At 40.3% G+C, this 27,952-nt stretch overlaps 2 protein-coding genes across 2 annotated transcripts in view; both read right to left on the bottom strand.

Annotated features, from left to right (window-relative positions):
• LOC139740695 (mediator of RNA polymerase II transcription subunit 23-like) overlaps positions 1–19,646 on the bottom strand; it is a 122,473-nt gene extending 102,827 nt beyond the window's left edge. The window contains exons 1-6 of the mRNA XM_071651265.1: positions 19,587–19,646; positions 14,294–14,446; positions 8,023–8,054; positions 7,608–7,695; positions 6,301–6,425; positions 5,702–5,813 (exon numbers count right to left, since the gene is read on the bottom strand). Of these exons, the coding sequence (XP_071507366.1) occupies positions 5,702–5,813; positions 6,301–6,425; positions 7,608–7,695; positions 8,023–8,054; positions 14,294–14,350 (414 nt within the window). The 5' untranslated portion in view covers positions 14,351–14,446; positions 19,587–19,646. The remainder of the gene's footprint in view (positions 1–5,701; positions 5,814–6,300; positions 6,426–7,607; positions 7,696–8,022; positions 8,055–14,293; positions 14,447–19,586) is intronic.
• Positions 19,647–23,942: 4,296 nt separating this feature from the next.
• LOC139740698 (uncharacterized) lies at positions 23,943–27,332 on the bottom strand. The gene is made up of 3 exons (XM_071651266.1): positions 27,119–27,332; positions 26,262–26,473; positions 23,943–25,586 (listed from the first exon to the last, which is right to left on the bottom strand). The coding sequence occupies exons 1-3, from the start codon at positions 27,330–27,332 to the stop codon at positions 23,943–23,945; spliced, it is 2,070 nt and encodes a 689-aa protein (XP_071507367.1).
• Between the last annotated feature and the right edge of the window lie 620 nt (positions 27,333–27,952).

Below are 27,952 nucleotides of genomic sequence, written 5' to 3'. Positions count from 1 at the left end.
AGTTTGAAAATGATCGAAGAAATGATCGAAGAAGAACTGCAGCCAGTACAGCGCTCACAAGCAGACCCTATTGGATTTACCTTTTCATGTATAAAGACGGAACAAGCGAGGGCGCCATCACCAAAAACAATAGGCGTCTTTGTCTAACCATAATACACCTTCATGCCAAGTTTGAAGATGATCGAAGAAGAACTGCAGCCAGTAGAGCGCTCACAAGCAGACCCTATTGGATTTACCTTTTCATGTACAAAGACGGAACAAGCGAGGGCGCCATCACCAAAAACCATAGGCGTCTTTGTCTAACCATAATACACCTTCATGCCAAGTTTGAAGATGATCGAAGAAGAACTGCAGCCAGTAGAGCGCTCACAAGCAGACCCTATTGGATTTACCTTTTCATGTACAAAGACGGAACAAGCGAGGGCGCCATCACCAAAAACAATAGGCGTCTTTGTCTAACCATAATACACCTTCATGCCAAGTTTGAAGATGATCGAAGAAGAACTGCAGCCAGTAGAGCGCTCACAAGCAGATCCTATTGGATTTACCTTTTCATGTATAAAGACGGAACAAGCGAGGGCGCCATCACCAAAAACAATAGGCGTCTTTGTCTGACCATAATACACCTTCATGCCAAGTTTGAAGATGATCGAAGAAGAACTGCAGTCAGTAGAGCGCTCACAAACAGACCCTATTGGATTTACCTTTTCATGTATACAGACGGAACAAGCGAGGGCGCCATCACCAAAAACAATAGGCGTCTTTGTCTAACCATAATACACCTTCATGCCAAATTTGAAGATGATCGAAAAAGAAACGCAGCTGGTAGAGCGCTCACAAGGAAATCTCTGTGGCGGCGGCGGACGCGGCGCGACGAGCCCAAAAGTGTAATTTTTAAATGTTTTTTTTTTATGCAACGCTGGATGCAGAGGATTGTTTGAGTGACTGTGTGACTGGGGCATAAAATATGATGTTTGACCATGTATTTCAGCAACATCAGGAGGAGCATCAAAAACTGTGGAAGAGTAATACTTATATTATATTGGATGGCTATGAATGGGATACCAGGGAATATTGCACGAGTTAGGGCCAATATTGCACGAATCGAAGATGAGTGCAATATTGACTCTAACGAGTGCAATATTCCCTGGTATTCAATGAATCAAGGCCATCCAATATAATTATTATCATCTATACAATCAAGTAGAGCAACCATGAACCGCACAAAATTACCCAGCTTCTACTCGTCTTTGAAGTTGACTCGGCAGTCCCATCCCAGCGCTGAAAAGGGGAAGCCCCTAAAACTGCGTATTGAAACAAACAACTAGCAAGATGTTTGCGCGCTTGTGAAAAATGTAACAAAATGACGCGCACTAGTAGCAAGTATTTGCGCATTCAGCAAGCGCTCACGCAATAAACGAGACAGAATTGAATATCGTGTGATCTTGAACGGCAAGTAACAACGGTAGCCTATGGGGAATTAATACGTTGGTCTATGCGATTCGTTCAATATGCTCCGATATTGAACGGTAAAAATTGAGTTGACTACAATACGCGTTTTTAATGCGCCGCTAAAACGTCCTATATAGATGATAATTAATGATGTACACTATATATTTGATCCGCTACAACAAAAGTATCCTAAAGTCGCTGACGGCTGAGCTGAAAATCGAGTTTGAAGTCACATCATCAAAATCGGTTAAAACAATCAAATGTTCTTTTTTGGATAATTTTGTAATCTCATGTTTTGCCTATCATCTGCCAAAATTTTGAAGCTAAATGAGTAAAGGAAATGCAAGGATTCAGTGTTTTTCTGGGCCATGATTTTCTTTCAACGTAACAGAAACGTGTCCGAAGATTTGGATTTAGCGCCGCAGCTAGACTCCGCCCCTAGCAATGAGGGAGTGATCTTATTGGTCAGTGCGTGACATCCTGATTACTGATTGGTTGTGCATAGACCGCTGGCGCTAAGCTTGAATGAACATTGCGGAGGTCGCTAGGAGCATGCCTTCTATTGTCAAGCTGTGAAAACTGTCTCGCCTCCCCTTGATCATGAAGTGTCGAAAGGAAAACTTTGAAGGCGTTTTCCTCGAAACTCTAGATTTCCTCGAAAAAGCGCTAAAAATCGAGAAATACGCCGTTTTCTTGCGGGATATTTTGCTCATAGCAAGCCGAGAGTGTGATGATATCAAAGGTCGTATGAGTGTACGATCTTTGATGGTATCCACAAAAGCGCAAAAGAAAAACAAAATGTACGTACTCCCTAGGCAATTACCCCTATGATTAGTGTCTACGGAAATTATTCAATGCAAGGGTTGAATGCAAATGTCTACTGCACCAGTATTCGGTCACCAACGAGCGCCGCAACGTCCCCGATGCAATTTTGCACCAACAGTGTAGAGCGCGATGCATTTTCAGCGGCCTTGCACACGCATTGACATTGAGCGCGCATATCGTGCAGTGTAACTGACCGAGCAATTATGCTCCTCCAACGAAAAAACAATCGATGTTAATTTGAAAAATCATCAAAATACGGGCCAGTTTGTGACGACGGAGAACGAACTTTCATAAATCTAGAAGGACATAGTCCCTCAAATAGGCCTTAACGTAAATTTCGGAATTCTTACGAACATTTGAGCAGCGAAGTCGGATCGTTTGGGATTTTATGTGTTCGTATGGTAGCGGAAAATCGCAAAGTGAGAAACGGGAAATTTTCGGAGTGGTCACTATATCATGGGGTCAAAACTTCAAGGTCACACAGAATTTGCAAGGGTCAACCGATTATCACCAAAATCTAATCGATTCTTTCCTGCCATTATCCAAACATCCCCTGAACATTTCGTGCAAATCCGTTTACCCGTTCTCTTGTTATCTTGTACACAAACAAACAAACAAACAAACAAACAAACAAACAAAAAAACAAACAAACAAACAAACAAACATACAGAACCCTTTACATAACCCCCTGCCGATTTTCATCGGTGTGGGTAAATAGGCCTAAACGTAAATTTCGGAATTCTTACGAACATTTGAGCAGCGAAGTCGGATCGTTTGGGAGTTTATGTTTTCGTATGGTAGCGGAAAATCGCAAAGTGTGAAACGGGAAATTTTCGGAGTGGTCACTATACTATGGGGTCAAAACTTCAAGGTCACACAGAATTTGCAAGGGTCAACCGATTATCACCAAAATCTAATCGATTCTTTCCTGCCATTATCCAAACATCCCCTGAACATTTTGTGCAAATCCGTTTACCCGTTCTCTTGTTATCTTGTACACAAACAAACAAACAAACAAACAAACAAAAAAACAACAAAAAAAAAACAAACATACGGAACCCTTTACATAACCCCCTGCCGATTTTCATCGGCGTGGGTAATAATAATACAGTGCTTATATAGCGCATATATCACTACCTTAGTGTCTCTATGCACTTTAAGGGAGAGGGATGAAAGTGGAAAAAGAAATGAACTCTACAATGTATGTACCGTAGATGCAAACCAAAACTCATTCATAATACTTTTTAAACAGAAATGTCTTGAGAACAGTTTTGAACTTTAACACTGCGGAAGCTTCCTCTATATAACATTATATAAAATGTGGTATTTGTCCCTGTAAAAAAAAAGTGGATCCATAAGAGCATTACACTAAGTATCTAGACACATCCAAAATCTTTCGACTTGTAGCTCAAATCATGGTAGACCTTCATACTATATTTGAACAAAATCCGTCAAGAAATGTAGCCTTAGAGCACACACAAACCATCCACCAACAATATGACCTTTGACCCTATAAAAGATGGAACACTGGGGGCAGCAGATCCAAAATCTATAGGCTTGTAGATTATATCATGGTAGACCTTCATACCACATTTGAACAAAATCCATTACAAAATGTAGCCTATGGAGTGCACACAAACTATCTACCACCAACATAACCTTTGACCCTATAAAAGACGTAACTCTGGGGCAGCACATCCCAAATCTATAGGCTTGTAGATTACATCATGATAAACCTCCACACCAAATTTGAACAAAATCTGTTGACAAATGTGACCTCTAGAGCGCACACAAACTATGCACAAAAAATTGCATTTTACCCTATAAAAGATGGAACACTGGGGGCAGCATCACCCAAAGTTATACATGTGGAGATATTACCAATATGAACCTCCATACAAAATTTCAAAGAAATCTGTCAAGATTTGTGGCCGCAAGAGTGCACTCAAGAATGTGACACCACAGCGGCGGTGTAACGCTGCTGAATCCAAAGTATCCTCCGGCATACATGCCAGGGTATACAATTACAGGGGGTGCATGCGCCCCCTTCCCCCACATCATACACCTCTTTTTTTTTTCTTATTTCTTTTGTTTAAAGAAAAAAAGAGGGGGCGCCCGGTGCGCTCCCCCTGGATCCACCACTGATCACACACTTGTTTCCTTAAAAGCATTCTAATTGGAAGCCAAATTCAAAGTGCTATATAATAGTATGTAAGTTTACAAATGCACAAAGTGCAAGTGACAATCTTATACATTGTAGTACAGCATAATTATATTCCTTTTACCTCTAAAAAAACTCAACAAACAAATCTGTCACATGAAATCAACCTCCCATACCTTGAATCAGTCCAGCATGTTGTTACTGTATAGTGATCAATGCATGTGACAGGTAACTGCTTGACTGTCAATAGCTGAGTGATGTTGGAATTTTGCTATGAATAACTCACGAGAAAAATAATTAGTAAGTTAAAGGTCCAGTTTACCTTTGGGAGCAGTGATTTGAAAAATGTTCAAGATATCACCTTTCATGTATATGGGTAGGTCTGTTGTACCACAAAACACCTTTCCTTATAAAATTTTTGTAATAAAGCCTAAAATATAAGGAGATGTCAGTATTTTTCTCAATATACCGTAACTGTAGACGGTTTAGTCTGGAAACATTCTTATCATAACTATTGTTCATATTTTGTATATTTACCAATATTTAACATCGACTTTACTGATTCAAATTTTCACAGTGGTTGTTTCTATCCCTAACTCACATTTTAGAACTATTTTAAAACACTAATGCTGGGTTTTTGTTTCATCTGCAAATGGTAAATTATGCCTTTAAGATCAGAGTTTTGGATTTTCCTTCCATGTACAAGTACTACGTAACTGAACTGTGAGTGAGGTATTTCAACTTATATAGGTTTTAACAAGAGGAAATACATGAGGGAAAAATCAGGACTTCTATTCTGCCTTCGAGGTAAGCAATATTCGGCTGTTTCAACATTGCAGTATGAGAAGTTGACTGCATTTCACATTTGGATTTAGTGTTGTTTTTTTAAATCATTAAATCATGTGAAAGAAAAGGGCTGGTAGCAATTGGTATTTCCTACATGGGTAGAATCTGTTCAGTAAGACTTAGATAGATATCATCAGTGGCAGATCCAGGGGGGAGTGCACTGGGCGCATGCCCCCCTTATTTGTTGTTGTTGTTGTTGTTAAAACAAAAGAAATAACAAGAAAAAATGGGGGGGCGCATGCGCCCCCCATTAATTTGGTAAAGGCACCCCCTCTTTACGGAATTCCTGAATCTGCCCCGATCATACTGTACATATTTCACTTATGAAACAATGCAAGACATCCAAAAAAATAAAAGTTTAGTAAATAAATATTTCAAACTTCTTCACAAGTTTTGGTGCTAGGATTTACAGTGTACCTTGTAGTCAGCACTGTTGATGACTTTCTGTACAACATGGAATGTCTGAGCCCAGGGGTAGGCTACCTGGTAGTCCAAGCCCTTGGCAGTAAGAAGAGCTTCACACACCAATCTGGAGAGAAGAAAAAGTTAAAACCTCCAGTTGATCTCATATTTCACTGCAGCTTGGGAGGTTTGGAATGTCACTTGGTAAGCAATATACATTGAGATCTGCTTGTCTGAAGGTGAGATTTCACACCACCAGGGATTTTCAACTAAATCTTCTGTTTTCTAAGAACCTACCTAAAATGTGAAATCTAATTGCTGTCTCTCTGAAAGCTAAACATTCCAAAATGAAGAATATTAAAGTGATTATTCATATTTTTGAAAAGGTAGTGAGACAAATAATCAAAATGGCTACAATCCAAAATTCAAAATTGTATGTAATGTGGAAACCTTTTTATAACATCATGCTTGTAAAACCTCATTTATCATGCTCAAGTACAATCATTATCATTACAAATATTGGTGTGACACTTGTCCATTTCATGAAGTTTTATTGTAACATTGCAGAGAGGGATATTTTAACGGTATTTAACATCTATCTCCTCATGACTTACTTTGCTGGTATGTGACTCTTGTCCACAGCAGTACCAAGGATGTCACAGAGTAACCTAATTCTCTGATTGGATTTGAGGGTGTGAATATTATTCACATACAGCTTCAACATCTGTTCCTGTGATTCCTGACAAAAGAAATATTGATACATGGCAGATACCTAGCAGATGATATATAGATGAACAAAAGTTGGGGGGGGGGGAGGCATGATGCTCATCTGAGCTCTAAAGATACATTCTACCTTGACGTCATCTCCCTGCAGTCAACTTTCTGGTACACGTTACAAAAATCTAACTTTAAACCACTTCCTCAGGGACCCTATGAATAATCTCTGCTCTGTACACAAACCAAACTCCTTGGGAAAGGAGTGTAGGTAAAATTGAGACAACCGCAGATGAAACTCAAACAATATAAAAAATACACATAAAATAATGAGTCATTGTGATTTATCACCACCGAAACATTTAATAACACAAAATGCAAGAAGAACACAGGGACATTGTTAGGCCTAGGCAGTTTATGAAATTGTGACACATAACATTTATGTGAGTCAATTTTGTAAAATTAAAAAGTCGAAGCTTTCACTCCTGGGAAGGAAGCACCAACTCAGGAACATGCAGTGAGACGCAGTGAGACCAACCCATGCGAACAACTTATGTATTACTGTAATCTTTGGTACTGCTATGAGCAGCAGTGTGCTGTAGCAAGGTAATAGGCAATTGTGGGCAACTGTATGCAGTCTTCGTACAGGCGGCATACAAATTACTTACAAGCTAAATATGCAATAGTGTGACTGCAACCTTCAAAATTGCCGCATATTGCTGGGTATGGCTGTGTATTGATTTACCCCTCAAAGCGCAGCAATGCGCGGCAATATGTGAAGGTGTGACTGAGACATTGACATTAAATCATGTGAGAGGAAATAGGCACAAAATAATTGTCTCGCATGAAATATATAAACACAGTACACACAAGAGGACTCGACGCTTTTTTTTTATCTGGTTGCACATTTCGGCTACTAAAATCTTAAAATCTGAAATTTTGGTGGCCAAAAAAGGGTATGCTGTGGCCCTAAACACAAGCAAATGTAACAATCCATTTTGAACCTTACATTGTAGTTGTTCGACTGGGCCACCAAAAGATAACCTTTTTGAAATTTAGTGGCCAACATCAATTTTAAGTGGCTCTGGGCCACCAGGTAAACGCGAATGTCGACCCCTGTTTACATAGACATATATTTACATATCATACATATTTAATATCCTCTCAATTTCTCTGATCTATTTCTTTATATTAGAAAAAAACTTACCGCAGGTACATTGGACCAGAATCGCAGGAAGTTATCATAACAAACCAAGATCTTGTTCCTCTCAGCCTCATTAGTGCTTACAACAAACCTGAAATAAGAAAACAAAAACTCACAACAAATGTGTACTATTTACAAGAAGCTATACATGGCTCACAAAATCTACCTAAGAAAGAGATTGGGAGAGATAGGGCACCTTTCATGATTCAATCTTGAGCTGCAGTACAGACTATACAATAATGAAACACTTCTTCTCAACTGAAAGTAATTGTATGTGTAAGTATCGGAAAAAGAGTCATGATTTCAGAAATGGACAAGTCTCAACTCTTCACATACGTTTCATGGAGTCACATCTGTCTGCCAATGTGGCATTAAAGGCAGGAAGAGGATAAAATACTTAGATAATTGGTAAACTTACCCAGCAAATGCTTCTTCAATAGCAGTTGTTCTCTACCAAGAAATAAGGAAGGAAAATGAAAACATTACCTGGTACTATGAACAACACGAACAACCTTGAAAGATAATTTAACAAATTTTGTGGTTTTTTACTTGTACGTTTTTAATGGGAAGGACCCTCAATATTGGGGATGATTAATTTGCATTTACAGCAGAATTTGTACACAAAAAAGCAGTCTACATAATATGTCAACAGTTGAAGATCCCAACAAGGACCTTCAACAACAACAAATTGACAATGTTTGTTGTTGAAGCATATCAGGTAGTATATCAAATTGCATTCTTTAATCTAGATTTTCATAGCTTAGAATGGTAAGCCACATTTCATTCTCTGCTAGAAAGGTTCCTTAGCACTACAAAGCACACTCGCTTTCAGCCATAATAACTAGTATCAAAATAAACACAAATGCCTACCAGTTTAATAGACCATGCAGACAGCAGCTGTATGGTATCATTTACATTACACCAAATAGGAAAGAATACCTGTACTTTCTCACTAGGCTGGACATTAGCATTTGAATCGAAGAATGAGAGTAAAATACTGTCAAACACATTATTTTCGTGAATTGGGACCGACGACCTTTTTCGCAGCATGAAATCTTCTTGAGTTGCTTCTAACATTCAATGCATATAGCGTAGACAAGAACTTTCGCATGCATTTCAATCTTGCGAATCTTGGCTCTCGCGAATTTTGCGAAATTAAATTGCATGCAAACATTCCTTTTTTCACAGTTAGCTATTAAAGGTTGATTTGTAATTAAATTCAATACACAGGTTTGTCTTTGTGGCTTCAAGGGACTGTACAGTACTGGTTGAGGTAGGGATTCATGTTTTGAACATTCCTAAGTGAGATAATGAAAAGCCTCTTATGAAATATGAAAGAGCATGTAATTTTAAGAAGGATTCAACGTTTATTTGATGAAAATTGGTTTTCAAATGGCTGAGATAACATATCCAAAAAAGTGCTAATAATAAAAGGCGACATGCCACAACTTTATTAGGATATCTTTGTTTCACCTTGTTTTTGGATATCTCAGCCATTTCAAAACTGATTTTCACCCCGAATAAACTTTTGATACCCCTTAGAACTGCATGCTCTTTGACATCTCATAGAGTAGTTTTTGAATATCTCGCAAAACCTTAAAAGCTAAATCTTCACCTCGACCAGAACTGTACACACCCTTGAATGTGTATAATATCTCCACTGGCAACATCACATTCGAATGGTTAAAAATTGTGCTACTTGACAGTAACACTGGCTACGGAGAAAGATCGCAAGGGAACATCAAGTTTTATGGATATCTTAGTTTTGGCTTTTACCCATGCAAATTTCTAAGTCCTTGCTTTAAAAGATGCAGAGACCAAGCACTTTATTTCCTTCCTATGCACTTGTAGTGAATTTCCTTGTCTGATTGTCATGAAAATGGCATCTAACATTCCCCCACTAGCCAGGTTGGTGGTACATTCAAATCATGGAGAAGGTTTACACACTTGAGCAAATTTGGTAATCTGTAATTACAGAGGAATCTTAATTATACATTAAGATACATATAATCATGAAAAAATCATGTACAATATATACACAGTATTCATGAAAAAAACAAGAAACCCAGCTTTCAAACATTTATCTTTAAGCTAGTATCTCACCAACGGAGACATCTCCGTGACGTCTCCAACTTATCAGTCGCAGCAGTCGTGGAGACGTCTCCGACATAAAAATGTCTTCCTGTCTCACCAAGGAGACGTCTCTGAGACGAGTTATGGCAGGTGTCAAAAAATTTCAAATATGAGGGAGCCGTTGCAGGATCACCTGACTTGATCTAGGCAGGATGTCAGCATGCAGATGGTCACATGGTTTCTAAAGTAGGTCAAACAGTGTCAAATAGAGTCGCGGAGATGTCTCCGCGACCTCTCACCAGTTTTTCTAGTCTCAAGCAGGTCTCGGCGACATCTCTGAGACGTCTCTGAGACATCGCGGAGACGTCGCGGAGACATCTCAGCAGTCGCGGATATGATTGGTCTCCGCAACGTTTCCGCAACTGATGGAGACGTCGTGGAGACGTAGCGGAGACTTCGCGAAAAATCGAACATGTTTAAATTTCTTGCGACTAATCGGAGACTCTGTAATTTTCAGGAGACGTCTCGGAGATGTCGCGGAGACCTCTCGGCAACTAGCAAAATCTGGAGTCGCGAACTAGTCGCGAACTAGTTTCAAGCCCGGTGAGATACCCCCTTTACATTCCATGTACCCGTACATGCTTTATGTGATCAGCTCCTGTTACATCACATGCACCTGTAATACAGCACCTGTAATACAGTACTCTCCGCTTTAATCAGATACTGCCTAATCAGGTGCTCCACTTAAAGGGGACCTCCGGATGATTTTCACACTTTTACATTTGAACAACTATAAATTAGTCCAACTGAGTACGGAGTTTCAGAATTTATAGTGATTGGGATAAGTAATGAGAATGTTTTCAAAATTTATAACAAATTGCAATGAACAAGGATGATGACATGACAGCCTCACCATAAGAATGCATGAGTTGGGGCTCAAGGAAGCAGAACAAAAGAAGAAGGTATGCATGGATTTTTCACAGGTGAACTTGTTGAGCAAGCGGTATTGTAATGGAATTACACTGCTACATTTCTTAGATATATGAGGCTCTGATGTCATCATCACTGTTCAGTGTAATTTGTTTAAGATTTTCAATTTATTGGCTTCTCTGTTCAAGAACCACAATAAATTCTACGAATCTATACACATGGAGCTGTTGATTTATGTACTACATGATGTGAAATTATGAAAATCGTCCGGAATGCCCCTTTAACTGACTTACAAAGTGAAAAACAGCTCCCAACGTGTGTTATATTTACCGGATAATGTGGTAGGCATTCCGGATAAATGGGTAGAAATTTTCCAGATTAACCCCATTTATTTCCATGGTTTTCTGCAGGAAGTCTTTAAAATTTGTGAAAATATAAATCATGAATAGACTCTGGGGTGCTGAAAGTCGGTAGAGAGCTTAGGTTGACGTTTTAACATGTTAAATGTGCAGTGTCGACCGATTTGCAATATCACTGGTACAAGTAGACACATTTTGCATGCCATGTATGAACCCTTGCACCAGCACTACACACCCCCCCCCCCCACACACACACACACTAACACACACACACACAGTGACACGCTAATCACTGTACATATGCCTATAAGCTTTGGTGAGCTCTCAAGAAAAATGAAGAATAAAACTCCATCAAGACTCTAACCTTTCTTCACGCTGTTAATTAAAAAAAAAAACATGGGGACGTAGCAGGACTCGTCATGACTCGTCATGCAGCATTTGGCTGCATACGTACAAAGGAATCTAGTTTCAAATTGTAGTCAAGGCGCTAATTCCTGTAAGAGGCTTAATTAAGGAGTTCGTTCAACCCACCCCGCAGAAAAGGTTTGACCAGACAGGGTGGTAGATGGGACCTCCATGAACATCCCCAGGTAGTATGTGGTTCCAAATTGTGGTGTCAGTAGAATTTTACTGGCCACTTTTCATCATTATTTGTTGGAATGAACGTAAAAGGGTCTGCACAGGCCAAGACTATTACATGCACCTCTAGCACTGCTACAGGCGCCAGTGCCACTGCTGCGTGTAGTAGTCTTAGCGCACACATACTTTTTCTTCGACAAACAAGGGTTTTGCCTGCAAACTAACTTTTCACGCCAAGCTGGAGTCGGTGTAGTTTAGTTTCTAGCCGTTTTTATTTCAACTTTATTTCTCCGAGTTGAAGCAAGCCGAGTGAGAGCGCATACCCAGTGATTGCGACGCCCGAATCGCAATCACTGGGTATGCGCCCTCACTCGGCTTAGCGCAATACTGCAGGCTTCTGCACAATACACAAGCTGCAACTCAGATAAATAATGACGAAATAAAAACGACTAGAAATTAAGACCAGGGTCGGTGACGCTTGTCGCTATTGGGGCACTGAAAATGACACACTTATCACAGTTTTTGCATTTATTTCATGAAGAATTCATCAAAACTGCATAAAACTATATATGTACACGTTGCTAAAGATGTCAGCAATACAGTGGGATTCATTGTAAGTTATGATATTGTACATGGTTACCATGGTAACTGGATGCCTACAGGTGATTGGTAACCCCCAAATGCCTCCTACTGCTGCAAACTTTGAATTTTTTTTTTATTTTATAGATGCAATAAAAAAAAACCACTTTTTATTGATTGTAAAGAAAAAAAGTTTTCTTTTGTTGCCAAGGCAACCAGTATTATCCAATCAGGGTTCAGCTGTCAATAACTCAAAAACTAAAGCCCATAATTTCAAAAAGCTCAATAAGCATGTCCTTCCTTCTGCATTGTGTACCACTTATGTGAAGAATATATTGAAGCATTCTCAAGTTACAGCAAAATTTGTAAACAAAGGCATAATAAACGGCCATTGAAAGAAAGATATCATTTTCAAATAGTAAAATGCATGAAAAAGTTGCATCCGTCGTACTTTCAACACAAATTTGACTTCAAAGTATATAGGCAAATGTAATTTTTAGTAATGTATGGACACAAATTCCCTTAAAGATATAGGTGAATATAGAGAGCAAAGCCAATTATATTCTAATGTTAGCTCTTTTGAGTATTTACAGAGCGATGGTTATTCAAAACAATCCTGGAAAAGAGCAGAGGAAAGCAATAACTGTTCATGTTCGTAAAGGAAGTTTATTCAAGAATGCAGATAAATTCCTTTCTAAAGAAGGAATGTACACGTGCGCTGGATTATCCAACAAAGAATTAAGCATACTTTGGTGTTCGTTAGCTTTTGTAAAAAAAAACTATATATCGAATAAAATGAAAAATCATGATATGTATATCAATTTTGTATCAAAACGTGCAGTAATGAATAAATGCTTAAGAGAGAATGAGGGAAAACTCTCGGGCGTCTTTTCCCCTTTATCCAGGCTAATCTTACAGTGTTGAGGTAGGTACTTTAAAATCCGATCTACAATGGGTGATGTGCACGCAAGGCAAAAGAAACAAACCTGTCTAAATTCCAGATATTTTAGGGGGTTACCAATCACCTGTAGGCATCCGGTTACCATGGTAACCATGCACAATATTATAACTTACAATGAATCCCACTGTATTGGTGACATCTCTAGCAACGTGTACATTTATAGTTTTATGCAGTTTTGATGAATTCTTCATGAAATAAATGCAAAAACTGTGATAAGTTTGTCATTTAAAGTGCCCCAATAGCGACAAGCGTCACCGACCCTAGTCTTATTTTCTAGCCGTTTTTATTTCGTCTTTATTTCTCTGAGTTGCAGCTTGTGTATTGTGCAGAAGCCCGCTGTATTGCGCTAAGCCGAGTGAGGGCGCATACCCAGTGATTGCGACAAAAAACGGTTCTAGCATCGCAATCACTGGGTATGGGCTCTCACTCGGCTTGCTTTAAAAACGTCTAGAAACTACACTACACCGACCCCAGCTTGGCGTGAAAAGTTAGTTCGCAGGCAAAAACCCTTGTTTGTCGCCTAAAAAGTCTGTATGCGCTAAGACTACTACAAGCACCACTGGCATTGTGCCTGTAGCAGCGCTAGTGGTATGTGTACTAGTCTTAGCGTGCGCAGACTCTTTCTCGAAGAATAAGGTCTTGTCGCAACTAAAGTGGCCTGTAAAATTTTATTGATACCACAATTTGGAATCACATACTACAGTTGTACCTAGGGGTGTTCCAGAGGGTCAAGCCGACCACCCCATGCAGTCAAACCTTTTCTGCGGGGTGGGTTAAACGAAGTCATTTTTTTCTGGGTCCCTGCGCCTTGACTATTGATGAGGACTCAGGACTGCAACCAGATTGTTTGAAAAATTATGCTGCAGATACTTAACTACGGCTACTGTGTGACTTTAGATGAGCTGTAAATGATGTACCGTGCCGTGTGTCTGATGCAAAGGGATGTGTGACAAATATGTGGTACAGTGATATGCGTTTTGAATAAATTAACAAGCTTTCCGGTTAATTGGTTACTCCACTTAATTGGGTTAAAAAATGCTCTGCTGGACACTACCTGACTAAGCAGAGAGTACTGTATTACTGTCATTATAATTACTGGAAGATACAATGGAATTGTTCAGTTCCATTTTGCCACACTTTACTGTATGATGTCAGAAGCAGAAATTGATCTCTCAATGTGCCTTTGAAGCTTTTGCTATTTCACTTACCAGGACTTCTGACAGCATATCCTGGAGCTGCTGCTCAATGGTTATTCCTCCAGCCATGGTTCAACTCCAGTGCGTGCAGGGTTACTTTCTTGATACTTATTTGGCAGTTTCAGCCATTCATCAACAGACTGTGGATCCTGCACCTTTCATGATCTTTGGAGAGAAAATAAATAATTGTGCAAAATATTAGGCCATGGGGTGAAGCTGAAAAAGAGGCTTAGAAAATGGATTTCGTTCCAGCAACACTGGCACTACTTTAAGAATGCGGAAATGTGATGTTTTGTACATCCTAAATATACTGTAAAAAGTTCTCCTCGAAATATCCTGTAGTTTTCGCGAAAATCCATATTTTATAAACTGCGACCAGCAGCCCAATACACATATCGTAATGGGGCTGCGGATTGTAGCATTTAGGATCATGACAGGGTAGTATCGCGGACAAACGTCAACCTTAAATCGAACAAAAATTCTTCAATTTGAAGACTTACAAGTAAGGTTGAAGTATTGACAACAGGGTTCGTGCAAGGTTTGGTTCTACAAATAGTCATTTTCTGTTCGATTTGATGACTTAATATGACTAGGTCGAGAGGAATCTGGGAGAGCTACGCTGAATTGACGGTCAGCGCAGGCGCACACATCACTGCGCACAAATTTCGAATCCATTGACTGGATATTAGATGTCTGTGTGTGCATGCGCTGGCCGTCAATTCAGTGTAGCTCTCCCAGTTTCCTCTCGACCGAGTCACATTTAGTCATCAATTTGAACAGAAAGGAACTATTTGCAGAAGCAAACCTTGCACGAACTCTGTTATCAATACTTCAAATTTATTAATAAGTCTTCAAATTGAAGATTTTTTCCCGATTTTAAGTTGATATTTGTCCGCGATAAAACATCCATCATGATCCTCTATGCTACAGTTCACAGCCCCATGACGCTATGCGTATGGGGCTGCTGGCCGCAGTTATGCGTATGGGGCTGCTAGCCGCAGTATAGTTCCCATAGTGTTTCTAAGCTGAAATACATACACATTTGTAAAGCACTGCTTTTAGCCATATACTTCGAAAAAAAAAAGTGAAGTTTTGGTTTAATAGTTGCATTATATCTCATGTTTCAGCTTTTCCTGATGCTGGCTATGCAAAGGAGGACAAGAGCAAAGTGGTTCAAGACCATATGAGAGAGAGCACTGACTGACCGTCAGAGGTCAAGGCAAATGCCTTTATATTCTGTTCAAAGACATGTTATTAATCAAATGACTAATCATTCAAGGCAAAAAAAAAGAAAAAAAATTCAGTGCATTTGTTTGTGTGTGTGTCCGCGTGCATGTGGGAGAATCTTATTGTAGGGCCTACACACACACACACACACACACACTCACATGCACACACACATACGCACACACATAGTTATGAAGATTCAACATACCCAAGTGTATTAAAATATTATTCTACATGCCTTGGCCATTTATCACATCAGCATCATAAAAAAGATTATCATAAACATGAACACACACAATGATATAATACATGTATTGATCAGTGCATTACACATACACAGGTGCATAAAAACGCTGACATATTATATACACTCACACGCACACATACAAACTCATTTACACACATGAGACATTACTATTAAACAGATCATATTGTTTATCAGTAAACATGTTTTTCTTTTCTTCTTCTTCTTCTTCTTAAGAAGCTTTAATATACTTAGATCACATAGCAATCACGTTGTTCATGAAATATTATACATTACTTTAGCACTAGAAAATTTAATCTTCATAAAATTTCCTGAAGTTTTCATTGCTATCATTAGGTTACAACATGGTGGGACACTACCTCCTTTCATGTAAGATAGCTCAAAATGATAATCAGTCAAATTTTCTAGTTTTAATAAATTTCCTGGAACATTCCATGGTCCAAATATCCTTGAAAGGGTGTAAAAGTTTTGAAAAATGCCAATATATAAAATAAAGGCAAAATTATAGTTTACCCATTCATGAGTGAAAACTGTTGGATTCTGTATTGGAGGCAATGTGTACCTGAAAATCTTGGAGAGAATAAAACAGGTTTGGCATTAAAAATTATGATAACATTGCAATTAACTTCCAATATCAGAGGATCTGTGCAAACCTGACTCAACTTATGCACAATTTTCATTTGGCTGGTGTGTATTAGTTTTAGCAAACTGATTTTGTACTCACACCTACATTGTACTGACCTTGCTACATGAACATTCTCTTTCAGTATTAATAATAGTTACATATTTTTTTTTCCCAGAGTGGGAGAAACAAATTTTAATCGTAGTCATTCAGTTTTATGAAAAAAAAAACACACTTAGGAAAACATCTTTGTTCTTAGAATAATTCAACCCTAATCAAATCATAATAGTGGGCAGAAATGTTTGCTAAAGGGCGAACAATCACATACTGAGGCAAGGAGTCAAAACATTGCATAAACATTGGCATTCAAAATACAGGAAGCAATCTGTATTTGGATACAAAGACATTTTATCATGCACAACTTTGGTAAGATGTCAATTCTTGAATATCAATCACATCGACCAAAGCATTGGTGCATATACGCCGTTATTTTCGCGAGGGTTTTATTTTCGCGAGCTTCAGGCTGATCGTGAAATCAAAGACGCGCAAAAATATTACCCTGTCATACCTTATGTACAAATTGATGACAAAATGCATCCAACGCTGGCCGGACCAGAACGCGGCTGTTTACAACCGGCCAGTACGTATGGTACTACGGTGCGGCCGATCGTAGAAGGGCAATATTGCTAAACATGCATTAAAATGTGCAATCTCTGTGCTATACCCTACGCGAACGAACACCGGCCCGACGTGGTTGGGTACAGCGATCTATGAGGCCTAGGGATGCATGTAGCCCGACCAGACGCCGTGTGCGCAGGGCCGCCGTGTATAGTTATAGGATGCATGTTAGCCCGACCAAACGCCCCGTGCACAGCTAGCACAAAACTTGTGTACAGCGACAGCACAGGGCCGTGTATAATAGGATCCATGTACAACTGTCGCTAGCGCTAGCGCAGCTCTGAAACTTTGTCGTCTATCTATGTTGCAACATTTGGTAGGTACTGAGTACTTGTGAATGCCGTAATTGTTTCGTTTTATAAATCTTCTACTGTGTCTTTTCTATTTTCATTGAAGTCACAATGCAAATGGAAAAACGTTACGAGTAATAATAATAATAATAATTGATATGATTTATATAGCGCCAAATCCACTCTGCAGAGTGCTCTAGGCGCGGAAGGTAGAGAAAGTGACGAAGTAAAAGACATACAAATATCAAGTACATGTAATGAGTAATCAAATTGAGGCTTTAAACAAGTGAGTTTTTAGACTGCTTTTAAAGGAGTCTGATGAAGAACAATTTTTAACGGCTGAAGGTAAGTTATTCCATAAGGTGGGAGCAGCATGGCCAAAGGCACGTGTGCCCCATATTGTAGTGAATCTTGGAAATATCAGAGAACCGGAGTTGGATGAGCGTAAAGATCTAGCAGGGATGTAATTATGGAGTAAGTCAATGTTATACTGAGGAGCAGCGCCCTGAATGCAATGAAAAGTCAAAAGTAAAATCTTAAAAATAATGCGATCTTTGACTGGTAACCAATGAAGTGATCTCAAAATAGGGGTGATGTGAGTGTGCTTCTTGGATAGTGTGATGATGCGTGCTGCCGCATTTTGAAGCCTCTGTAGCATGGAGAGCTGAGTTTGTGGTAAGTTAAATAAGACAGAGTTTCCAAAATCGAGCCTAGAGGATATCAAGGCATGGACTAATTTTTCGGTAGAAGAGCGGTTCAAATATTTTCTAATGAAGCCGATATTACGAAGTTGGTATCTTACAGATCTACAAATGCTAGAAACTTGATGAGACATAGTCATAAAAACTCATATTACAATCTAGCATTACACCCAGGTTGCGACAGGTTTGGGACACACTGATTGACATGCCGGAAAAAGAGATGAAATTAATGTCAAGTTTACCTAATTGTGTCTTCGAGTACATTGGCAAGTGTTTGAACGTGTTTCTCGGGCTTGGCAGTAGACCCTACAATACCACTACTAGTATCACTCGCGAATTTAACACGCGAAAATGCCACTGATACCGTGATTCGCGAAAATATCTGTACACGAAAATATTGGCGTATACAGTATTCATAAATACAACCCTACCTAACCCTAAACCCTAACCCTAACCTAACCTTGCTTGCTAACGCACGGGTGCGCGCACACAACAGTGCGGCCGATTTCACGATTTGCCGGGACGCATCTGGTCGTCCTGGTCATCCCTGAACTAACCCTGGGCCAGGTGCTCCCTGTACACAGTTAACCCCACTGTGGAACGCTTTGCGTTCGGGCTGTGTTTCGCAGTTATCCCAGAACTAGACAGAAAGATCCGTCAGTCCGGAGGCCTCTTTTATATTTTGCCATTAACGCTGTCGATCCGTGAAGCCAGACGCAGTCTCCGCGGAACATTCCCCGACGGACAGATACAGACCGATCTTTCGGTCAATCCCAGAACTAGCTAGCCTAACAAGTTAGATCTAACTTACTAACATGTTACTGTTACTCTAGATCTAGTTAGGCTAGAGTAGAGGAGTTTCCAATCAGCAAAAAAAATCAAGATTTCAAATTTTTATCGGTAGGCCTAGGATCCTGCCTACCTCAACTCAAAAAATTATTTTTCTCGGTTGTGGTGCCAGCAACTTGTGACTGCTTTTGACGTGACAGGTAACACCTAGTTTCACAAACGCTAACAACACTCCAGATATCATCGTATTATTAATATCATTAACGTTAATCTTGAATTTTTAACAACTTGGGAGTGACTCTTTGTTGTTTGAGAGTTGAATAGCCCGACCATGCGACTAGATGCTGTGCGAAGCCATACAGCGGCCGGACTGGGCTGTGTATAGTTAGTTGAGAGTTAGCGTGGATGTATCTTGGACATTTGGCTGACTAAACCTATCCGTTACAACTTGTTACAGATACAGGTACAGATAGACATGATAGAGGACAAACCAAATGTTACAAACGGAATAATAAACGTGTGGGACTGAACTTAGCATTCCACACTGAGTGCTGAACAACGTAAGGTTTAGGCCCTAGGCCAAGGGTCTACAGCAGTAAGCTCGTCTGTATCCCCGCTAAGTTTAGGGTCAAGCGCTTGTGAACTTCTTACTTCTTAAAGACTAAAAAAACAAACAAAAAAACAATCATAAAACAGATAGATGCACTCTCAGACTTGTAAATTTCAAACTTACGAGGTGCTGATCACATTGCAGAGCGTTAGGGCGGCGGCGTATTTTGTATTTACACTCGTACTCGAACTCAAGCCTGTGTTTTTTCGCAATTAAATTCGATGAAACCGCTCGTGATGCGTCTATGTTTACTCCACTTGGGTTGTTTGTTACCGTTGGCGTTTTTTTTTAAGACGGCACAGATTCTTCTTCTTCTTCTGATTAAGTCTGCCTCCTTCAATAGACTGAAGATTCTTGCAGACTGGTGCTATTTACATTATAATACAATTTATTTACAGATATTTACAAGCACATAGAAAACTTGACGAAAATACTAGCCACTGTGATCAACCGTTAGACGCGGTTTCGAATTGGGGCATGGCGCGTGTTAAACCTATGGGAAAAACGTTGGGTTAGGGTTTTTGGTTATGGTTATGGTTAGGGTTAGGGTTGGGGTTAGGGTTAGGGTAAGGGTAAGGGTTAGAGTTTGATGGTTAGGGTTAGGATTAGGGTTAGGGAGATCAAGAGTTCTGTGAGTACTGGGTATTATAGAATGGGTAGCGAGAATCCTGCGATCTGATTGGTCGAGAGCTATGTGTTCATTTTTACTGGCCGCACGCTGAGTCACAGTGGTAAACATGTTATCGCGCACTTAGCAAGAGTACGCGTACTTGTAACAAAGGTTCGCGCACTAAAGCAAGCGTTCGCGCACTCAGCTTGGCCATGCATCCAGTAAAAACTTATGCATGGCTGGCCATGCATCCATACATTTCTCGGCAAAACTGAACATTTTTCCATCTCCCGGCGAGACGTTTTAACATTCCCCGTTGATGCAATTTTTCGAGATTTTTACATTTCCCGGCCATACGTTTTGCACGTATCCAGCGTTCTGCCATTTACTAGTACAGTATCTTACTGCCTGATGAATATTCATGATGAAGCGGGACGGGTGCCCAAATAGTGCTTACCGTTTTTAACTGGGTAAGCACTATTTGGGCACCCGTCCCGCTTCATCATGAATATTCATCAGGCAGTAAGATACTGTACTAGTAAATGGCAGAACGCTGGATACGTGCAAAACGTATGGCCGGGAAATGTAAAAATCTCGAAAAATTGCATCAACGGGGAATGTTAAAACGTCTCGCCGGGAGATGGAAAAATGTTTAGTTTTGCCGAGAAATGTAAAAACGCTGCCGGGAAATGAAAAAAATATGTATTTCAACGGTATTACGGATACATGTAGATGATGAATATTCATGATGAAGCGGGACGGGTGCCCAGATAGTGCTTACCTTTTAACTGGGGTAAGCACTATTTGGGCACCCGTCCCGCTTCATCATGAATATTCATCAGGCAGTAAGATACTGTACTAGTAAATGGCAGAACGCTGGATACGTGCAAAACGTATGGCCGGGAAATGTAAAAATCTCGAAAAATTGCATCAACGGGGAATGTTAAAACGTCTCGCCGGGAGATGGAAAAATGTTCAGTTTTGCCGAGAAATGTAAAAACGCTACCGGGAAATGAAAAAAATATGTATTTTAACGGTAGGCCCTATTACGGATACATGTAGATGATGAATATTCATGATGAAGCGGGACGGGTGCCCAGATAGTGCTTACCGTTAAAAACGGTAAGTACGGGTATGCATGCCCTTTACGGAAAGCCAAAAGGAAATGCATCCAGTAATTTTGTCATCGGGTAACACGATAGAAAACTGGGTTTTTGACAAGAAAATTACCCATTCTATAAATCAAATGACGCACATGTCTTTTCGTGCGTCAGTCGGAATATAGTGTGCATGCGGTAACTATGGAATTTAGCCTAAACCCACTCGGCTTCGCCTCGTGGGTTAAGCATTCCATAGTTACCTTATGCACACAATTCCGACTGACGCACTCAGACCTAGCTGTGCGTCATTTGTATACTGTTGTACCTCCGCTCTCGCGACGATTCGATTCGTACACGTGCATCAGTGAGTGTGTGCACGCGCACGCGCTGTGAAAGTTTTGCTTGCCGTGTATAGACCTGCATCCAATTAGTATACATGTATAAATACGTATGTAAACGAGTGAGAGTGCGAAAAACAAAACAATACAAAAAAAAATCTGACAAGGAGGAGAGGGGGAGAGAGAGAAAATCATAAGGAAAGAGATTTTTAAAAAGCAATGAATATTTATATAATATTGGATGGCCTTGAGATTAATACAAGGAAATATTGGACGAGCTATGCACAAATATTGGACGAGTCGAAGACGAGTCCAATATTTTGCTTAGCGAGTCCTATATTTCCTTGTATTAATCGAAAATAGGACATCTGATATTATCATTATTATCCTACAGAGGATTTTAGCAAAGAATATTTTCACTTACCCTTTCTGTTTCAGAGTGCTGTATGGTCTCTTACTTAGCTACTGTACTTGATCCTGACATGGGGTATGGTACACTCTTCAGTGTTAGTTAATCTAGATCTACTTCATTCCCTGATAAAACAGTGATCGAATCCATGGTAGCAGATATGTTACTGTTAGGCCGAGATCTAGCTAATTTACACCAGAATTAGATGTTCTTGTATCCGAGATCTGAGACACAAATCACGCCGCATCTTCCGTAGATCGTGAAAGATCGAATTACTCGTACTGTAGTCCTATCAGCTATGGCCTACTGTACTTAGTATACACATAACGTAACATGCATGCAAATGCAAGCGGCGGTGGCCGGCTACATGTATTTGTATATCGCGCGCGGGCTATCTAGCAGTAGCGCTGAGCTGATCAATCGTCGCCTTTGTTTTCATCAAACCTAAATTTAATTTCCTGGTATGAAAGTGATATTTTGAAAAATTGTATGCAAAACAATTTCAACTAATTGATATATAAAATTTGTTTGTATAAACACAGAATTTTAGAAAAAACGATATTTTAATTAATTCGTGATTGACCAATCACAGACGCTTTTACTTCATATTTCAGGTCATCTCGTATATATCTCAGCCAATCACGGTGCAGTTTATAAAAAAACTTTGGGGAATCCCCCTCTTGCCGTCCAATATTTTGAATATTGGTCGCCTCGGCAAAAAAAATATTGGTCGAGTTCAACAAACTTTCTAAGTGGGTCGGAGGTGTTATGATGTTCGTCGACAAAATAACACTTGTATTTGGGCTCTAAAAATCCTCTGTATGGATAATAATCTGTGATATCTCATCAATCATGCACAACAGTGATCAATATTATTGCGGGTTCCATGGAAGACCCCAACTTTATTGGTGTATGATGGGGATGCATAATGGGCTACACTGACCAAAGATTATATATATAAATAAATATATATATACATATATATTATGTATATATATATATATATATATATATTCACAACAGTAGGTCAATATAAACTCCGTTGAAGACGTAAATTTGACGAATTTTCGCCCATAGGGTTTTGTCAAGTCAATACATTTGACACTTTATTTTGAAGCAGATCAAAATAAAAGATGCGTCGTCACTGTGATGGTAGCGCGTCCATAACAAGATGCGCACAAACACAAAAAGCGCACAAGGGCGCACATAGACAAATAGCGCACAAGGTAGGACGTCACAAAGAAAACTAGGAAGGTAAGGAAAATACAAGAAGCGTACAAAATAGGACGTCACAAAGAACAAAGAGAAAGCACGTCACAAAGCAAGGAGGTAGAAAATTGCAGATGAGAGAGAGAGAGAAAGAGAGAGAGGGAGAAGGAGACGAAGATAAAAAAGAAGGATTATTCCCTAACGGAGAAAGAACGGAAAGAAACATTCAGTCCATTGGGGTGAAGGCAGCCGAGGCGATAGATTAGTTGCTCTTCTCGTAGTTTGCGGATTTCGTCTGGGCCATTATGACAGGTCGTCATTACACCGATCTTCAGGTGGTTAATGGTGTGCCCGGGCCGGTTGAAGTGCTGGGCCACTGGAAGTCCCGGTGTATTGAGCCTTACTGATCGGAGGTGTTCGGTTGCGCGGTCTGCTAGTCTCCGTTTCGTCTCACCTATGTAGATCTTGCTGTTATTCATATATATATATATATATATGTATATGAAAAACCAAAACGGCAAATTCAGGAAACTCCTTCCTGCCGGAGGAGCTCGCAAGTCATAATTGTACAAGCAGGTAGTCGCACTCTTCGTCAGCGGCCAGGGTGCGAAAAAGATGTAAAATTAAATCCGTTTCTGAAGCAAACGTACAAAATACCTTTGCTCCTGGCCGAACGGATTTTTCAACTAACTTGCATTTCAAATGATCCGAGTAGGTGATGAAACCATGCGCGCGCGTTGCAAGAGTTGTACGCGCGTTGCCACAGTTGTACTCGCGTTGTTGGGCACCATGGTTATTGTCTCTGAGTAGGTATTATGACGTCATATAGGTAGGCGTGGACCACTGAGTCTCGTTTCTCATCAACCACAAGTGAAATGAGGCCCTCTCAGCACGGCTGCATGCTTCTCCTTCTACTCTCCTTGTCGTCCTCGTTCCACAACCTAGACGTCGTAGGACGTAAGCTAAAGACCCATTGGAGAATCCACGGCAGCCGACCTCTATTGTCCAAAGGTCTACCTTCCATCTCCGTTTTTGAATCTCCAAAACGAGATATTCGTATTTGTCACGTTTTCTCTCGCGAGCTCTTTGCATGCCTGCTTCATCTGGTACAGTCAGTTCAATGATAAACACCTGCCTTTTTTCCTCCGACCATATCACGATATCCGGGCGTAGGCTGGTGACGAAAACAATTTGAGGGAAGACAAGTTTCTTGTCTAGATCCGCCAAGATTTTCCAATCATTTGCCTCATCTAAGCACGAAGAAAAGGCCCTCTGTGATTTTGTCTTGCTTTGTTCACCTTCCTTCACAAAATTCACATGACATCGTTTGGCTTGAATAGGTTTGGTGTTGCATTGTCCAATTTGATTGCTGCATGCCTCGGCGATAACGCGCAGAACTCGATTATGTCGCCAAGTGTATCTTCCCTGTCCGAGACTCGTGGGGCATCCCGCGAGAATATGTGTAGTGGTGGCTCTCTCTTTGCACAGGTTGCAAGAGTCTTCATGCGCTAAACCCCATCGTTTTAGGTTAACGGGTGATGGTGTGGTATCATACGTCGCGCCAAGTAGAAATTGAAGGAGTCTAGGACTCGTGTCGAAGAGATTTCTCCATGAAAGCTTTCTCTGTCGCACATTTTCCCACGAAGTCCATGCCCCTTGCACCGACATCTGGACCGCGCGGACATACTGGATGTCGTCATGTTCCCTCACAGCTAAGCTGACAATCTCTGCACGGCGCTCATTAGGCTTAAGTTTAGAAACTGGTTTTCTGATTTGACCTGACCCTAGGCCCTGACGTCCGAACTGACCCTGTACCAAGTCTTCCATGCGAAGGGCGCCCTCGGCCCTTTCAATGGCTAGATCTGGGTTCCACTTGCGACCACACCTCACCTTCGGTTGAATTCTCGACACTACTTCATCTGAACTTTGTTGAAGTTGCTGAGTCGCGTTGACTATCGTCTTCTTCATAGATGATACTAAACCTTCCATCGGCAGATGAAGCTTCGATTGATGACAGAACAATGCGATGTCGGTTAGAATTCTGCTCACTCCCAACCATCTCCGTAACTTTACGGAAACACACACCTCCATGCGTTCCACCTGGGATAATGGAACATCATATATTAGCAGTTTCCACTGAATCTTTGGAGCGATGAGGTGTTGGTATATCCAGCATTTCATCATGCCTGTTAGATGGCTTTTGTCGACAATCTTCAGTAAAGATGTCAGCTCCACGATTACGTCTTCACGAGCGACTTTGTCGTCAAGGCGGCCGTCTATGACACGTCCGAGAAATTTCACGGGTTTAGTCTGTACTCCTGGTATAAGTTGGCCATCTACTTCGAAGGGCTGAATATCCGCAACCTTGCCTCTCTCCATAACAAGGGACCTGGATTTCATTGGCTTGATCTTCATTTTGCTCCACTGCATGAACTCGTTAACCCTTGCTAGCACCGTCTTGGCAGACGAGACAGATGCAGTGAGGATAGTAATATCATCCATATATTCCTTTAGTACAGGAACTTTGAAGTCTTTTTCCTTCAGACGATATTGTGTGAGTGTGTGACGGGTGTGGGCTTCAGGAAATCGTTCAGCAGGTTGAAAGTGACAACAAAGAGGATCGGAGAGAGAGTACATCCCATGAAGATGCCGATAGAAAATTGCTGCCAGTCAGAAGTCCAATCTCGTACTGAAAACCTTGCATAAAGTCCAGCGTAGTAGTTTCCGACGAGTGTGACTAACGATGGAGGCATGTGGTACCACTGCAGGGCAAATTTAATTGCTGCATGAGGAACAGACCCATACACGTTCGCTAAGTCCAACCAAATAACCGAGAGGTTCTTTTGAGACGTTTTGGCATCCTTGATGACCTCCCATAATGTAGATATGTGTTCCCATACACCTGGATGACCTTCAACTCCACCTTTCTGGATAGTCGTGTCAAGATATTTGTTGGCTCTCATGTATTTCTCAATGCGTTTTGCAGGTATAGCAAAAAACAGTTTTGCTTCTAAGGAGCGAAATTGGACGAAAGTCAGAAATTGTCTTCTCGTTAGCAGAACCCGATTTCGGAATGTACACTCCTTCAGCTACTCTCCATATTACTGGAATCTTTTTCGTGCGCCATACTACCTGCATAAGACTCCACAACAAGCGAAGCAAGCGAGGACATCTCTTGTACATCTTGTAGGGGATTCCATTTTGCCCAGGTGCAGACGCGTTCCTTGTCTTCTTTAGAATGCCCTGAAGTTCATGAAAGGAAGGAGGTTCCTCATTGAAGGGCTCGGTTGGGGGTTCCACAGGAACGCTTCCTGGCCATGCCTGAAACTCCTCCTCTTCATTACCTGAATAGGTTTGACGCAGATGAGTATTTAAGTCGTCTTTGCTACAGTTAAGCTGTGATTTGGAGTCGCATGAAGGTTTAAGGACTTTCTTTCCTGTGCGATACGGGTTACGCATGAACTCCTTTCGTGTGCGCTTCCTTTCTCTTCTTCTTTTTGCTGCTCTTTCCTTTCTCCTTAGGTCTAGGATTTGATCGTGCACTCGCTTTAGAAGTTCGTTAATTCCACTCTTCTCTGCGTCGGGAGCTTTCTTGTATCGAGTACGAAGAATCCTCTGTTGCTTACGAAGTCCTTTCAACCTATGCTTCCTCCTGCTCATTTGAGGTATTTGTGGAGAAACTTTTGCAACTTTCACTCCAAAATATTCTACAGCTACTGCATAGACATACGTATTGTATTTCTCAATCTTTTGTTCAATAGTGCCATACATAAAAGATTTTACTATTCTAGTAACATCTTCATCGAATGCAGTCCAAGCCGGTGAATTTGTCGTCTTCGGCCAATTTATGTTAGAGCGACGTTCCAGACTCTGCAAGACCTTTCGATCCTTAATCTCAAACAGCTTTTGATGAGTATTGTGGGGTTGATCCAAACTATCAACTAGCTCCGAATTACTATTGACAGGCAATAAACGGTCTTGAGACTTACCGCACTGTGTCTTGCTCTTGTGTATTTTCAGACCTCTCACTCCTTTAAACTGGCGTTCACATCTATCACATATGATCATTTCTGTCGATGAAACCAGCAGGCTCAAATCGTCGTCATCGTTCGTTTCCAGATCATCAACATAAGAATCCGGGGACCTTTTTATCCTGGGCGACGTCCCAGCCAGTATGACACCTTCTTGAGTTTGCTTGTCCATCGAAATAATACCGGTCTTTCCCGGTTGTCAGCGGTCTTTCCCGCTGTCAAACAGTCTTTTCCTGGTCGTCAACCAAACTTTCTTGGTGGTCACTGATCCATCGAACAGAAAATGATATGTATATGTGTATGTATATATATATAAACTATATATATATATATAATTATAATTATAATTATAATAATAATTATTATTATTATGATTATAATAATTATTATTATTATTATAATTATAATTATTATTATAATTATATATATATATATAATTATATAAACACTAAACAAAAAGTAAGTTCCCCCTAAAACAAACCTGTGTAATTTATGAATCGGGAACCTCTGAGGAAATCTGAATACAAGATCATGTAGCTGTAGTTCTCGGCTACCTTTCATGTGAAATTCAGTGGATATCACTTGGTCACGCTTGAGTGAGCATGACTTAAAGTCAAAATGGTCACTTTTTGAAGTTCACAAGCCCAATTTTGCAACTTTGATTTGGTGATATCGGAACGAATTTCAATTTTCCAGGATAAAAATGCATGCAACGTATAATTTATGTGCTTCTTATCGTACCATGTGACTTGTGCACAAAATTTTACGGTTGAGTGAACATGGGGTGAAAAT

The sequence above is a fragment of the Diadema antillarum genome, unplaced genomic scaffold, assembly GCF_040938485.1.
Source record: "Diadema antillarum isolate AM-2024a unplaced genomic scaffold, OU_Dant_1.0 seq00000875_RagTag, whole genome shotgun sequence".
Classification (NCBI taxonomy): domain Eukaryota; kingdom Metazoa; phylum Echinodermata; class Echinoidea; order Diadematoida; family Diadematidae; genus Diadema; species Diadema antillarum.
The sequence above is the reverse complement of the archived record's forward strand: the minus strand, read 5'-3'. Positions and strand labels throughout refer to the sequence as shown.

Excerpts from the sequence above, each read along its gene's own strand:
- LOC139740698 (XM_071651266.1), bottom strand. The coding sequence starts at position 27,332 with ATGGACAAGCAAACTCAAGAAGGTGTCATACTGGCTGGGACGTCGCCC. Across the intron at positions 26,474-27,118 it reads CAAGAGCAAGACACAGTGCG|GTAATGAAGAGGAGGAGTTT; the intron begins GTAAGTCTCAAG and ends AAACCTATTCAG. Across the intron at positions 25,587-26,261 it reads TGTTGTGGAGTCTTATGCAG|ACGGTGCTAGCAAGGGTTAA; the intron begins GTAGTATGGCGC and ends TCGTCTGCCAAG.